Genomic DNA, 17231 nt, shown 5'->3' on the forward strand with positions numbered 1-17231 from the left:
TGTCAAGCCCTAATCGGAGTTGCACTCAGATTTTTATTACCACATTTCAAAAGAGCGGGAATGAAGGACGTCAAGGCACAAAGCTGAGCATAAAATAGCAAATGAGCGAAACTAAGATAATAGTCTTTGTTAGAGTTTAAACTAGCTTTGAAAAAGATTTTCGTAATTTCCCTCTTACAAAGAACGCTGAGAGCAAGAATTGAGAGACATACCGGTAGCGCCCATGCGCGGTCATAAAAATAGGTTTTGAGGATTTTTTTAAAGTTTTTTAAAAGATTGCTACATAAGAAGCCGTATACTGATGGTGAATTATTCAAGGAGGTAATTCAGATATTTGCAAATGAATGTTGTATTAGCACAATACAAGACATTTCTAGAAAATTAACGCTCGTTTTATAGACTCTAAAGGATTTCTACGCTGATACGACTCTTGATTATAATTCTGCATCCCGTACATAACCCTTATACACTGTAGTTCGTGACGGAAATAAAACTCTTAGTAATAACAGAAATAAATTGTAATAATCCCCGATAACGCGTATTTTATCGATTATAACACGCATATTTTTGCTATAAAATTTCTCGATTTTAACGTGAATCGAAAATAACACGAATGAAATTTTTGGCCAAAAACATCTGGAAAACCCAGTAATCGAATATAGTGCGCACCTAAAGTTTCCAGCAGACGAAAATCAGAAATTTAATATAGCAAAAATCTGAGTGTTATAATCAAGAAAATACGGTAGCTTTTCGTTAATAAGAGTGACATATTTAGCTTTCTATTTTAGTCGGACTTTTCTAACCTTTCACGTTTTGCCCTCAAAGATTAATTTCAGAAAATTGTACTCTGCATCATCTTTAACAAACATTCTGATATAGATCATTAGGTTAGCGTAATTATTTTAACGTTGATTATTATTTTAGGGCAATTCATGACGGCGCTCAGTATTTTGACTAGAGCAACCAAAATTCAATACATTTTTACAAAATAATTATTCAGCTTCGCCAGCGCATCGGCCTGGCCATTGTTCGGGGCAACGCACACTGCGTCCTCGCCGCTGGAACTTAACGATTTTCGGTGTTAGTTGTTTTTGTAAATAAAAAAAATTATTCAGCTATACAAAATATTAGAAATACACGTAAAAACTTTCATTTTGAAAGTTTTTTTATGTCAATTTTGTCAATTTTTGTGTCATTTTTTAAATTTCCGTCTAAAAATTAAAAAAATCTTTTTATCCTAACATGTATTAATATGTAACATGTATTAGAAAATTTGATTCAAAATTTTTGCATTAAAAATAAAACTAAATTATCCTGTAGTAGATAATGTAATGGTCACATAAAAAACTTTTTCTGAAAATAATAGTCGAAGGCAATTATTTGCTGAAATAAAACCACTTCTTAACTTTCCAATGATTTAAGGAAATATGGAATCAATATTCTCACTTTTTGATGCTCTTAGTGATATTGTGTCCAAGAACTTTTTATCTAGAAAGCTTACAATTTTTCCGAGAACACTCGATCTACAGGAAGATACATATATCGAGAAGAGAATGAACTCAAATAAAATTCTAAAAATTGCTAACGAAGATAAATTTGTTGGCTTTGGAAAAGTTTCAACTGCTTAAGTTCTTTATAAAATTTTGGCTAAAGACAAAAATTTTTTAACTGGGAACGTTAAATAGTATATGATTCTATATCATTCATGTTTCTATAAAAAAATTAGTGTCTAAAAATTATATATAAATTCTTTTGAGATTTAATTTTGGTCAACTTTCTTCTTTTTAGGATCAACTTTGTTGACTATTAGGAGGTTAATTTTTGATTTTTAGGCAACCTGTGATTTCCCTAATTATGAAACATGTCATTGTTTAACCCTCGGCTCGGTTTCACTCTCAGTTCGACAATATATATACGTACTTCCGCAAAAACAGAGACACGCATGTACATGAGTCTTCACTTGTGTCATTCAAACAGTTTTCAAGTTCCAAAGAAAACAAGAAGGTTAATTACAATATATTTCACAAAAATATATATCTCAAAATATATTTTAAAACCGGGAAAAGTTTGGATTTGTTATCCATAAAGATCTCCGTTTTACACAAAATTTTATATAATATTGATCTGTTGGTTACGATTCACCTCGACGTTAGATAAGAACACAACATTTAATGATTGACCTCGCATTATTCTAGAGACCAATTAATTAATTTTTCAAGAAACAATAATTAATAAATCTGCGTACTCCTTTTTATCTTCAATCGATGGGTACTCACCTTTCGTTATTTTATTTGCACTCTAGATTTGAAGGTATTCTACAGTTGGTAGAAAATTTTAGGACATATTAGAGGACCATTAAATTTCCCATAAAATTAAATAAATTAACAATTAGTATATTTATTAAAATAACTATTAATTCTTTCAACCAAATTGTTAAAATGATAGTTGGTTGCCAAAACCTAAAAAAGTTAAAAAAAACAAAATTTACCAGATCATTAAATCCATTTGCAATTAATGAAAGTCTTTCATTTTGTTCCTCACATTTAGACTGAATATTTAGCAATAAAAAACTTTTATCAATAAATAATTTTTGAATAATTCGTGCAATTCATTTTCTTTTAAAAACACATCTTAAATTATATTTAACTTTTATGTACTTTGGAGCTTGTCTTGGGAAATATAGCACTGATTTTCACATATCTTTTTAATATCGGCCAATAACGACAAATTGGCTAAAATAATTGTTATTAAAACAAACAAATGAGCTTATTAAATTGTGATTTAAATTCTGGATTCGTAATGCTATCGACAATGTTCAACAAGTCGTGAATATCTATGAATAGTTTAAATATTTGAAAACTCGTTAAATCTTCATAAGTAGATGAAGTAATTTTTATATTTTTATTAATTGTTTCGTCAATTTCAATAAGATTATCAGATAACTAGAATAAATTTGTTTTAGTGTTAAAAACTGTTTTTTCTGGAATTTTAACATATGAGTTGTCATCTTCTCCTGAAGAAAGTAAGATAAGATTATTTAATCGTTTTTCTAACGAAGTTAAACAATTAGATGCATTTTTGTTCATTATATTACTTAATATATTGATTGTACAAAACAACACAACAAACTAAATAAATAGTCAAGCTAAAAATTAATATAGAAAATAATATTTGATTTTTTAAATATTTTTTTATAGGTTTAATTATTTTACTACAAGGATTCAAATACAATTTTAGTATTTATTTTCGGGTCTCATAGGGGTTTAGAATAATGTTTTTTTATAGGTCTCTGGTAAGCTTTCTCGTTCGAATTTGTTTAAATAAATCTTTCGCCAAAAATCCCTGAACATTTGATAAATTATTTAGTAAAGAAATTTTTTTATAGAGTCAACCCTCTTTAGAATCAACAAAACGTCCACTTCGAAACAGCATGGAATTCAATATCGATTTTTGAATTTCTTAAGTCATCCATTTGATGCTTGAAATCCTTGAATATTACAAACTTTCGCCATTTTTAGAGACATGGACTTCAAAAGATATTCATGGATTGTAAATCCAAATGATCATTTTTTAACGAACCATTCAAATAGATCTCTATCGAATGGTTAAGACTTTGGCAAGTAAATTTTTTTCTTTTTTGATCATTTTGAAATGTAAGTATTCCTTCTGAATTTTGTTTATGGAGCCCAGAGAAACATTGAAATAAAGGGATAAATCACGCTGTTTGTAATGTCTATTTTTATAAATTCGATTATTTCCTTCTTTAGAAAAACAGACAGGTGTTTTCGATTTTCCACCATGCTAACAACTGTAGGACTATTCTTTGATTGTGAACACCAAAATATTTAAATAAATAATATTAATACTAAAAATATCAATTTATAACTGACACAATATTTGTCGTTTGTTGCTCTCTATTAGTGCTAGTTGATTAGAACTCGAAAACTTTTTTATATTGTTGTTATGCACATATGCATGTAGTTATTCTTTATTTTCTATGATGAATTGGGACCTGTACTGATAATAGTTGAGAATAAATGCTCAAATGAGAAATTTTTTGTGTTAATAATATTCCCAACTGAGGGTATTTAAAATTATGTTTAAAGTACTGTTTTATCTCAAAATGACAAATGTAAAGAATAACCTAATAATCAATTTTTACATCATAATGATCACAATATTTTACAAATACTTATTTCTTGGTTAATTAATGTTGACCGGTTCATAATGAGATACGGTTGATACGATGTTATTAAAAGATCGAATTAATATTCTGATTCAAAATAATTACAATAAATGCAAACGTTCCGAATTAATGATGACTTTAATTTTGAAAAAATGATGTTTTATATTTGAACCATGTTGTTAAAATAGTAAATTATTTACAACATTAGCAAATTATAATGTGAAATTTTTAATGTATAAATGCAACATTAGCAAATTACAAGTTTGTAACAATAACTCTAATCTTAACTTTAACTTAACTATATGATTTCAACGTTATTTATAAACATATTCATCATAAAAAGACAATAAAGAAAACAGACCATAATCCCTGATTACCTATAACCCTGACGCAACCCGATAAATGATAACTGACGCTGACCTAATGAATTAACCCTAACCCTAAAACCCTAATGATAATGACCCTAATGTAATAATGATAACTGACCCTAACCTAATATGATTAACGGCATTCACATTTAATCGATAACGCCACTTACGGTCGTTTAACGGCTCGTATTCATGGGCTCGTATTCAAGGTCACAATTAATTTCTACCAATATATAGGATTCAATGAAAGACTCGGTGTCAAGCTATATTGAACAAAATTCAACATACGGAAATGAAATCATATCCGTTATTTCTCGAATTAAATAAACCATACAAAACTATTATTCTTAATTACTGAATTCTTTTTTACTTTACTAGTAGTCATTATTAATTTTTAAATCAAAAATAGAATTGAAAACTCGTGATATTGTCATAGCAAAATATCAATTACAATCGATAACATGGATTTATTTTGATTAAATCGTTACTTATTTTATTTGTTGTGAAGATTTGAAAAATGCTAATCATACTTGTTTTTATTAGTTCTGTCAAAAATAACGACTATCATATTCATGTTGAGGTATTTTACGAATTCTTACAAGTTTTGTTTAGCAACAAAATAATTATAAATGGTTAAAAGTTACAAATTGTTCTAGTCGTTGTGGCTCCGGATTTCTTATTGAACAACTTAAATGCAAGTATTTTTTGTTCCTCATATTTCTAAGTGATAAAACTATATGTGACCGAATTCAAATGAGATACTCAGATTGTAGTCAAAAAGTAAAATTGTTAAATTATATTGTTTCAGAAATGCATCGGAGAAGAACAAGATTTTTTAGAAATGCAGTGCTCGCGATTTAATTCTGTTCGATTTTCAAACAAAAAATATAATTGGAAATCACTGATTTTGCAATCTGAACAATGCAGACTTTATTGCTTTCCATCTAACAAGCAATTCTACAGCCTTCTATCAGATAAAGTACTAGATAACACTCCATGTCGCAATCCACTACCTGGGCTTTGTATTAATGGAATTTGTCACGTATTAAATTACTAAAAAATTAATACAGCAATATGAATGTGACAATAATACTGAAATATGTCATCCATGTAATAAACATCCCTCAAAATGCAGAAGAATTGAAAAAAACATTTTAGTGAATGACCAAAAATCTAGTTGGAATTTTAAAATAAGTTAGAATATCGTGACGTTGTCTTTCTTCCGTTAGGTGCGTATGAAGTCTATGTTGAGATAAAAAATAGAATACCTTCATGTTTTCTTGGTTATCATAATTCAATTTTTAAAACATAAAAGCACTTAGAAAATTAGATGGAATTGTTGTCCTTAATTCAAACTGGACTGCCACTCAATTGGATGTTATACAGAATGGAAAAAAGTCATATATTCACTATAAATGTGGAGTCAATTCAGAAAACATAGAAGTCATTCACTCGCAAGCACCTTTAAAGAATAATTATTTTGTAATGGTTACAAATAGTAGTACAAAATAGATTAGATTGCCGGATCATTATCAAATAAAACACTTAATATTCATTATTCATATACTTATGATTTTGAAGATATTAACAATAATACTATTAAATATAAATGGAAATTCAAAAATATTGATGAGTGTTACAGTGGATGTCATGAAAGTAATTCTTTAAAAAATTCGATAGAAATCATAAAACTGGAATATTTTTGCCAAGATATATATTCGAAATCAATCGTGTTTGAAAGTTTGTGTGACATTAGAAAACGACCAGTTGGATTTAAAAAATGTCAAACAAATTGCAGTATCAAGTTTAGGCTTTAAATATATTTGTATAGATGGGAAATTTCAAATTGGTCAATATGTGCTTATTCATGTCCCTATCTTTACCGAAAAAGAACTATTAAATGTATTGATGCTCTTAACAAAACAATTTTTCCAAACAAAAAATGTGCACAAATTTACGGAAAATATATCAAATCGAAAGAAAGTTGTCTCAATAATTCTAAATATACATGTCCTCGTTTTGATATAACAAAGTGGTCCGAGGTAATTATTATATATTCTTATAATTTTTGAAAATCATATTGATTATTCGATTATAGTGTTTTAAGTGGAGAAATAACCAGGAAATAAAAATTGGTTTAGTAAAGTGTCTTTCAATAGAAATTGAAAAAAATAAAACTCATATTTTAGACAGAAATGAATGTTTTTCACCGAAACCTAAAACTATTCAAACTTGCAATTTTAGGCAGAATCAAGTAGAAACAGCTGGAATGACATCATGTGAATATTCAATTTTCGGGTGTTGTCCCGATGGTGTCAATCAAGCTAAAGGATTGAATTTTGAGGGATGTCCGTTTTTAAAAAGTAATATAAATTTAATTTTATTAAAGATTTTAGTATGTGCTTGATATTGCCTGAGAAAGGATCATGCTCGGGATATCAACTACGTTGGTACTACAATATTAAAACTGGAGATTGCAAAACATTTGTTTATGGCGGTTGCAAAGGAAATGAAAATAATTTTAAAACTCTTTTTTCGTGTAGAATGACCTGTGAGTATCCACTTTATCGAGGTTTAGACACTACTCAATAATTAATAGAACCATGCCAAATGGCGAACCCCAAAGTTAAAGAAAATCTAAAAAATAAATTTTCATCATTATTTTATTATGATATTCATATTTCGAAATGTAAACAATTAAAGCACGTCGATTTTTCACCACAAATTAATTTTAATGTTTTCACAAATTTAAATGAGTGTGAAAACAAATGTATTCATACGGAAAATAAAAGTAATAAAATGGTTAAAGATTATTTTTATTAGAATTTGATTGTGTTGAGAAACTTAATTACGGAAATTGTAATAGTTTCACGGAAAAATGGTATTTTGATATAAAAGAATTGTCGTGCAACAAAATCAATTATGGCGAGTGCAAAAAGCATGCAAATAACTTTGACACAGATTTTGAATGCCGGGAAGAATGCCTAACACCATCAGTATTAGGTTTGAAAAATTAGAAAGTATAATATAGGATTGTGTTATCAACCACCAAGGTATGGAAATGGAAATAAAAGTTTAAAAAGTTGGTATTTTGATACAAAAACTGTACAATGTACCAAATTTATTTATTCCGGAGCGGGTGGAAACCAAAACCGCTTTGATAGTCGTGGTGAATGTATACAAGTATGCGAAAAATCATTTCTTAATAATCATGGTATTTACTAATTTAACTATAAAAGGAAAGGAATGTTTTTCAGTTGCTGATTATGGAAATTGTAAAGGAAAAGTATTGCGATATTATCACAAGAATGGAATTTGTCATCCTTTTTACTATAGTGGTTGTGGAGGCAATAATAATAATTTCATAAATATTAACGAATGCAAAAAATATTGCATTGATATCTGATCAAATATCTTTCTCAGATTTATATGATTCTCATTTTAGATATTACATATCAAACTATACTAACTGTCCCATTCTTGTAATCGAAATCGTTTAAAAATTAATTACAGCACCTATAATCTGTTTTTATATTATTAACATCCTTAATTTTATTATCAGATAAGCTATTTACTGCTTGCAATTAAATAGCAAATTTAATTATGCTTTCTGAAAAATATATTCATGTCTTGAATAAGACTGGAAAGAGTTTCAGACATAAAGAAATGATATCAGTTGGCCCGACAGTGATTATAATTATTCACATAATGCTTATTTATATTTTTTAATATAGCGTAGAATAAACATTTTTAATAAAAGAAAATCAGAAACTAGCAGAGCTATATCAGACCTGGGGGTCAGCCGACGAAGACGCACTGCGAATTGAGAGGCAGTTCCCGCGTAGAATAGAGACCGAGACGCGCTGGAAGAGCCAGCTCACCTCACTCCGATCATGGGTCTTCAAGGCAATTTTATCGTCGAGCATTCGTAAAAACCTCTAGGCTCCTTACCGACCACCCCAGTGGTCTCAAAAGCAAGGGGGACAAACTCGTAAGCGCCTGAAAGGAGAGTGTATTTCGACATGCTGTCCAGGACAACATCGTCTCGGAAAAAGAATCTACACAGGTCACGTCTTAAACGAGTGACCTACCTCCCTTGAAAGGGAACGTCGGGACGTTTCCCGTCGTTCCGAAGGAGTCCAACAGGTTCCACTGTAGACGGGAATCCGGTGGAATCCAAAGCCCTCTTCATGACATCATTGAGAATTGCATGGCGCGGCCAGCACTCTTCTTGCATGACAACGCGTGTAACCCGTTTTTTGAGATTATCGAACCACACCGACAACAATGCGGTTGGCATATGTCCAATCCCAGTCGCAAACAAACGCAGATACAGACAGCTTCATCCTCCAGAAGACCATTAGACGCCAGTGGGAGAGCATTTAATTGATCCCCAGAATGAGGCTGACAGGCGCAGTTCAACGACGCCAACTGCATCTGGTCGGCTTGCGAGCGAAAACGTTCCACTAAATGAAAACACCTGATGGCATCCCAACTCTTCTGTATTGCATAGAGTTAGGGCTTTTTAAGAAAGTTTAAAAAAGTGTCATTTAGAGATATAAAAAATGCTTTTACTAATTTTTATCCCCAGGAAACAAATGAGTTATTTCTATAATTTCGGCCTGGATCATTTTTTGCAAATATGATTTGTCGGTTTGAGGAAACAATAAATCTCAAAACCCACTCGGAAGGCATTGCACACTTCAGCATCCGAGCTGACTCAAATGCTATTAGCAGCTTAGCGGACTTTGTCGGAGAAGGCGGTATCGACCGCTCGCAATGTGGCTTGCAGGCTTCACATGCCTCGCCACCCAAGCGGACTTGGGAGGTTTGGCCTGCTTTGACTGCTTGCCAGTGGGCCTGCACAGGCTTATGTTTGTTATTTTCATAGTTTCATTTTTTCGAAATAACAAGGCTTTTAAACGGAGCCTAAAAATATAATTAGTCGCATTACCAGTGTAGAAGCACCACTCATTGTGACAAAACAAAGTGAGGTATACAAGCTAACCTTCCAGAAATATTCATTTCTAAAAAATTACTTAAAAATGACATAAAAAGTAAACCTCTATTAAAATAGGACAAAATGGAAAATGCTTTATCTTATCCTAGCGAATGTCACAATATTTTATTTAAAATTCCAAAAGAAATAATTTCTCTTATAGAGGTTACTTTCATGAAGAGGAGTTATTTAAATTTCAAAATTGGAATTCGGCCTGCATAGGCCTGCTCGTTCTTTTCATAGCTTCGATTTTTTTGCCACTAAAGTCCAGGTATTCAGATTGGTTAGACAGGTCAAGTATCATTATACAAAATCATTTGCTTATTCCCCAATTTGTTTTAAAAGTATTTTTTATATTAGTACGTGTTTTATACTTAATCTTTGTTTTGTTAAATATGCTCTCAAAATATTTGATACATTATTACATGAGTTTTAGTCGCATTGTACAAACAAATACAGAAATCACTTTCAAAATGTAAATTTTATAGGTGTAGTCGGAAAAGATTTTTGATGTAATGTTGCAACAAGAGCTGGCATATCTCTAATTAACGATTAAAAAAATAATATTTGAAAAGATGACTCAGAAAAGAATAAAGATTATTCAAATAAACAATTCCTGTTTCTAAATTTATCCCAGTTATTTCTCAAAGACATGGCAATTATGAGATTAAAAGTATTCAAGTACGCTTTTTAATTCAGATTTGCATTTAATGTTAATCTTTAAGTTTGATTTTGTTCAGAAATGAGATAATATTATTCGTTAATATGCTAATTTCTCATCCAGATAGATTGAAGTTTTTTAAGTGCAATTGTTGATAATACTTTTCGTCTGGTAATATCTTCGGAATCGCCAAGAAGAGATCCGAGTTTTCGGACGTTTCGCCACTTCTCATCTATGCGAGTTGGCATACGTTCGACGGTGGTTATTTCGGTTTTCTCTTCATTGACTTTGAGTGACCATTTATCGAAAATTGTTCTTGCTTTCTCCATGATAATTTCTATTAATTTCCAATCCTCCGTAATAAAATCAAGATCATCCGCGTATATGAGTTCCACAACTTGGTTGTCCATATATCCAATTTCTGCTTTTAGGTCTCTCAGAGCTGCCTTAGGTCTCTCAGACCAAATTTCGACTAAGATGCGCCTACGATATGATGCATTTGTCCAACCTGTGCTCATGTACAACGCAGGTACTTGGGGAACATCAAAGAAAAACATGGAGCAACTTGACTCTTTCCACAGGGGTCAACTGAGAAAACTCCTCGGCTATTCGTGGCCGAAGAAAATATCAAATGATAAATTATACAAGTTAGCTAATTGTGGGCCTATAAGTCTAAATGTACTTTAAACCCGCTGGCGCCTGTTTGGACATATTTTACGAATGAAGAAAGAAACACCTTGCAATATGGCCATGGAAGAATTTTTCGGCCATACTGAATACTCTAAATATAGAGGACGTCCAAGAGACTGTCTTCCGGGAATACTTACGAAGGAATATGCTATGATCGGAGGCCGATTGATGGATGCAGACGATCTGGACGAAATCGGAAAGAGGGCAAGACGACGGAAGGGATGGAAGGGGCTAACGACAAGAATAGTTAAAAACATGGCACAAGCAAAACCATAAACTTTGTTTACTGGCAACGCGAACGTGAAATAACTAACTAATATGTTAACATACAGAGCTCCACACATATTCTCTTTTATCAAAACCAAATTACTGATTCCAATAATGCTTATAGCACCCCATAACATGATAGTTCATCTATCGAATTTTACTGTATTTGTCACATTCTTTGTTAAATATTTTTCCTTGCGATTTCTCCATAAAAAAGTTCTTCCATCACTATTGTACATATTAAATTTACTTTCATCACTTAAAATAACTTGCTCCCAAAATATTTTGAGAGCATATTCCATGTTTGGCATAGCGTCAATCATTGAAGTTTACGGTTTTTGGTAAGAAGTAGTCCTATTTCTTCAGATGTTCAATGACTAGCCATGTAGAGAGGTTACAAATGTTTGAATTAGAACGAATTTAAAAAAAATAAATTTATAAGAAAAAACATGTTCAGTTTTTATTTTTGTTCACTGTATATTGCATTATTTTTAAGTGGTCACTTTTTTTCTGCATTAAGTGTATTTATGCATCAAGTATTTCTCAATAGTGGCCAGATGAGTTTTTTCAGCACTTCGGCCTGAAGAAACGAAAAGCTTTTTTTGAAAACATTACTTCGGTTTTTTAAATCAGCAAGAAATCCAAAAAGCATGCGTTCACTTAGAAGAGAAATTGAGCTCAATCACAAACTTTTGCATCCAAAATAAAATTATTTTAGCCTTCTTTTTTAACTGCTCATTTGCTTGCCGTTGTTTCGGCGAATGAAAATCCATATTAGCATTTTCTCGGAAACCAATCGAGGTGAAGAGTCTTAATGAATTTAACGACGATGGAGAATTAGTTTTGGTTGACGGAACGTTGAATTCTAAGGAACTATTTAAACTTTTTTGCTGTTTGTGAGTTGACAGGATTTGATCGTAGAGCTTTGTGCGAAAGAGAGGGAACTCAAAAGAAATGTCAGGTCTTTGCCTTAATGAGCTATAAACTGATACTCTATTTTGTAATAACGGAGATTTTGATTGGAAAATTCATTCTTCCTATATTTAAATCAATAGCTATGACTGATTCTATGAACAAAGTTCATGAGAAAATGTGACTGGCAGTTCCTGTTCATGTAAAAATTGTCCAAATGTATATGCGAGTAATAACACGAATAGCATACGAGAGTTTGTTTTACATGTGATGGTGAAAAAGCTGATGATATGAAGATGAAATCACGGAAGAGGCCAGTGCTAGGAGCGACTCAAAAACAGCAAAAAATCCCAAATTGACTCGCAGAGATATTCACTTTGTGCTCGAAGATATTTAGCACTTTGCTTGCACGGAGATAATGTCCTGGGAACGTAGTTTTCCCTGTTAATGCCATAACACTTATTCCAACACTTGTAAGGATTTCAAATATCAGAAAAAGTTCTCCCGGACATTACAAAACACCTGAGTACAAATAAATTGTCAAAATCCTTTTCCCCCAAAATGATGAGGCTCTCCAAAAAGCTTCCACCTAAAAAACGTCGTGATACGAGCTGGCTTTTCAGCGGATATCGTTCGCGATATTACGTGGAAATTGCCTGTCCATCCGCTTGGCGACTCATCTAATTTAGTTAACTTCTGTTTTATTTTGACCTTAATTGAACTTCGGTTTAAAAAAATAAATAAAAAAAACCTAAAAAACTAACATATTAAGAATATCCTCAATGCCAATATATCATTATCGACTATGAATCAAAATTAAAGCTGTTATCAAATTTATCAAATTTGATTTTTCCTCAATATGAATGAATTAATTTTTTTTATTAAAACGGAAAAGCCGAAAAAAAGAGAAAGAAAGTTAATGAGACAACGTATACCTCTTCTCCGTTGTTTCTCTTTTTTTTTATTTCGAGATTAGAGAGGAAAAGATTCTCTCAAGAACACTTCCAACCGTTTCCGTCGCGTCTTCCATCTCTTGAGGGATGTGTTGGTCCAGCTGGAGTCCATTTGCCAATTTGATAGCATATTGTCTCGTCTTTTCGAGCTTAGCGATAATGCCATCCCTCTCAGCAGTAGGGTACCATCCCTCGAACCCGTAGGTAAGCAATGGTTCGACGCACGTTTTATAAACATATAAAAACGTTTCCGGACAAAGGTGGAAGTGAATTATGCTCCTGAGAATTTGAGCGCATTTCCTTCTCCTCGAGTCGATGTATCTGAAGTAAGAACCCTTGGATCCAACTTCAACCCCAAGGTATTTCAAGTTCTCCGTTACTGTAAACCCATAAAGGTTTCTCGACGGTTTTCGTTTAGTTCCCTGTTTTGCAATCCAAGTGGCGGTGCACTTTTCTTTTCCAAGCGTCAGTACTTTTGATATGCACCACTCTTCCACTCTTGTCACGTATCCTTTTAATTTCCTCCACGAGATGTCTTTTCTCCACGAAGCATCCGTTATTAGTATGTCGTCCGCGTAGATCATGAGACGACTGGTAGGATCTTTCGGTTTTGGAATATCAGCAACGTAAATATTAAAAAGCAGAGGGCTCAAGACCGAGCCTTAAGGTACCCCTCTTTTGAGATCGACAGATTCCGACAAACGGTTTCCGCATCGTATGTATGACCTCCTCATTGATAAATAGCTCTTCAGCCAATTGACCGTTCTAGACCCGGGTTTGCTTTTGGCGACACTTTCCAAGAGGTCAAGGTGCCATACGCTGTCAAAAGCTTTTGAGACATCGAGGCAGATAGCAATAGTCGCTGTATTGTTAGCAAAACGAAGCGAGATGACTTTCTCGAGTTCTCCGAAACAATCTCCACATGATCTTTTTCGTTGGAATCCCCACTGCTCCGCTGCAAGTGCAGCTGATTCCTCTACGAAGTTCGAAAGTCTTGTGAAGAAAATCCGTTCCATAATTTTAGAGACGGAGCTTATCGGCCTATAGTTCTCTCCATGGTCCTTTATTTTTCCAGGCTTTGGAATCATACGTACGATTGACTTTTTCCAAGAGTCCGGTACGTATCCAAGTCTCCAGCTTGCATTGTTTAATGCGGTCAAGTATCGTAGGAGAATAATTGGAGCATGTTTGAATACAGTAATTGGAATGTAGTCATGGCCGGGTGCATTGTTCTTGCAGCTCATAATTGCGGCATACGTTTCTTCCAACGTTATGTCTCTGCACAGTGGTCCCGTATAACTCAAATTAGCTCGCAGACTTCTCTGTGCCTCACATATAAATTCTTTCGGAACCATGTCGATCGGATCCACCTCTTGAACTTTTGTCAGTTGACTTCGCAAATGTGAGGGAACTTCATCGAGCGGGATAGCTATTCCTTCAGTTGTTTTTAGTTGGATCTCTTCTCCTTTATTCTCCATATTACTTAGTCTGTGGAAAACCTTCCAAAAATGAGGGTTTTTCTTATTCAGTTTCGAGCATTGACTCTTCCAAGCAAGGTCTGAATGTTTTTTTGCGACATCATTTATCTCTATTTTCACGGTACGAATCTTATCCCGAAGACGAATACGATCTATGGGGTCACTGCATCGTCTTAGCTTCTTTTCAAGGTTTCCTTTCCAATTTATAAGTTTTCCCAAAGATTCGTCTATCCGGGTTTTTCTGTTAGTATTTGACATGATGTATTTTCTGATTGAAGAATTTCGGAGAAAGTCCAGTATAGCTTCTCTGAGAATTTTATCAAGTTTTTCAATTTGTATATTCTAAGAGATGTTTTCTATTGGATACGGTATCAAATGCATTTTCATTGATATCTCGAAGTCAGACCAGATTGTCCGAGACGTATCATATCCGATGAAAAGATCTTCGCATATCGTAGATGATGTTCGCATACATAAAGATCACTACCAATGTTTATCTCAATTCTTGGTATGCTGCATTGATGAACAAGATCACCCGATACGAGGAAAACTCCAATACAATCCTCTCCATAACAAGAGAAATGGTTTGGTTCTCGTGAGGTCAAAACACTAAAGCCGCAGTTCTCCGATAATCTGAGGAGTATATGACCGTCCGAATTTGTATTAGCACATCCGTACGATGTGTGTTTTGCGTTAAGGTCTCCTATTAGAATTCCTCTATCATTGTTTTGGAAAAATTCTTCAATAAGATTTGGATAATTCTTCATTGCTTTGGAGTACATAGCTCCTACAGATATCCATCCAAGGGATGTTAGTAGTTTCAATGTAATCAGTTCGCACAAATTTTGTTCGACGATTTTTAAGTCCCTCACCATCAGATTGTCTTTATAATATATGGATGTCTCAGTGCCAGCCACTGCGTCAGGTCGCCATGGGATATCAATCGACTGAAAACCATGGATTTTGTGATGCTGCTTTCCCTTAAGCTTTGTTTCATTAACAACCAATATGTCCATGTTTACCTATCTAACCAAGTAGGTTAGCTCCGTAGCCCGTTTCCGAATTGACCGGGCGTTGATAAGCGTAAAAACGCTCATCTCGTCAAGTTTTGGTGACTGTCCTCCATAACGAGCGCACCAGTTCCAATAAATTTTTAAACGTTTTTTTAGTCGTCGTTTTCGATTTAAGATGGAGATCATCCAGTTTTGCTTTTAAATGTTCAATTGCACTTGTTTTTTCGTCTGCCACCAGTATGTTGCATGGTGGTTGTCCCGGGATTGATTTAGAAGTGTCCCCGAGTTTTAAAGATGCCATTCCTTTTTTGGGTTGAATCATATATTCGGTTGTGTTTACGCCTTGTTCCAACTTTAATTTTTGCGTAGATATAGTGAATGTCGCAGTTTTCGAAGTGTTTGACATGGATTCATAGATATCGTCAATCTGAACTTGAGCGTCCACGAATTTTGTACTTATACTAAAGTTCCATCCTTTCCAGGTATTTTGTACTTTAACTTTTTTTGTTTCCGACAAAGATTGGTATTGATGACAGCTGTCAATCTGGGCTCGCTTTCATTCTCGACTCGCGACATATTATAACTTAAATCATTATTCGTTCTCTATAAAAGGAAGAACGTTGATTCTACATTTTACCATTGGAGACTAATATAATTTTTTGAGAATATTAAAATTTAATACGACTGGGCATTACCCCAATATTCGTATCATTTTAAAATTCTCTCAAATATTTAAATCCCTCTGTTACATTATAATGAATTTTGTGAAGGTTCGTCATCGAAAGAAAATAATTTTTTTATATTTAAGATCTCTGAACAAATCGATTCTTATTGTATATTTTCAAAATCGTTATTTAACTAAATTAACACTAATTTAATTCATATGTATAAATAAAAATCTAATCTTCAAATTTTTGATAAAATGAATTGTTTTTTAGTTTAGTCCTCGAAAACTCAATGTCAGAATTTATCATTTTTATTAAATTTTCTAAGCATAAAACAATCAAAAACTACCAATAGAAGAAAACGATGTCTCATTTCGTATGAATCCAACAATGACTACTTTAACTGTACTTCCATAGAACGAATGTTCAAATTTTGAATCAATGTGTACTTCCTTGAACGTTAAATTATAAAATTACTATTGATCTCATTGTATTAGAATAAAATGGATTCCATCCGATACTGCAAACCATGATGTTGTAATTACCACCATCTACTGAGCAATATCCATAATAAATCCCTCCGGATAGTTCATCTGGGATACTATTGACAGTATCTTGATTTAGATTTGCTATATTTATTATAAGATTTTCTTTAAACCAGTTGGAATTCCCAATTCTTTAGAACCTCGACCAAATCCATGAACAACTGTACCACTAAACGAATATGGGAAATTCATAACGTGAATTTAATTTAATATGAAAAAAACAGTTAAGTTTAAGAAATAACTAAAAACTCGATAATAAAATCCGATTTGAAACTAAAATCAGTTTTTGAAAACAAAATCAGATTCCAGGTTACGACTTTTTTTTAATTAAATTAATATTATATGGATGGCTATATGAAAACAGACTACATGCATGTTCCGAAAAGTCAGCAGTCACCCTATTCACGAAAAAACAGAAGATGGGACGAAAACTATTGAGTCACGCTGAATGGAGTCCCATACCACAAAAGAAAACACAGAAGATATTGGGTGTA

The 17231-nt window shown here is 32.8% G+C and overlaps 1 protein-coding gene across 1 annotated transcript; it reads left to right on the top strand.

Annotated features, from left to right (window-relative positions):
- The first annotated feature begins 6910 nt into the window (after nt 1-6910).
- Nucleotides 6911-7960, top strand: LOC115228611 (PI-stichotoxin-She2b-like). Its single transcript, XM_029799167.1, has 3 exons — nt 6911-6917; nt 6951-7105; nt 7812-7960. Exons 2-3 carry the CDS (start codon nt 6952-6954, stop codon nt 7958-7960), a joined length of 303 nt encoding a protein of 100 aa, XP_029655027.1. The 5' UTR covers nt 6911-6917; nt 6951.
- The last annotated feature ends 9271 nt before the right edge of the window (nt 7961-17231 follow it).

This window comes from Octopus sinensis, unplaced genomic scaffold (genome assembly GCF_006345805.1).
Source record: "Octopus sinensis unplaced genomic scaffold, ASM634580v1 Contig10832, whole genome shotgun sequence".
In the NCBI taxonomy this organism is placed as follows: Eukaryota; Metazoa; Mollusca; class Cephalopoda; order Octopoda; family Octopodidae; genus Octopus; species Octopus sinensis.

What these genes read in the sequence shown, in the direction of transcription:
- LOC115228611 (XM_029799167.1), top strand. Translation starts at nt 6,952, where the DNA reads ATGTGCTTGATATTGCCTGAGAAAGGATCATGCTCGGGATATCAACTA. An exon ending in TTTTTCGTGTAGAATGACCT is followed by an intron (nt 7,106 to 7,811) that starts GTGAGTATCCAC and finishes AATGTTTTTCAG; the next exon opens with TTGCTGATTATGGAAATTGT.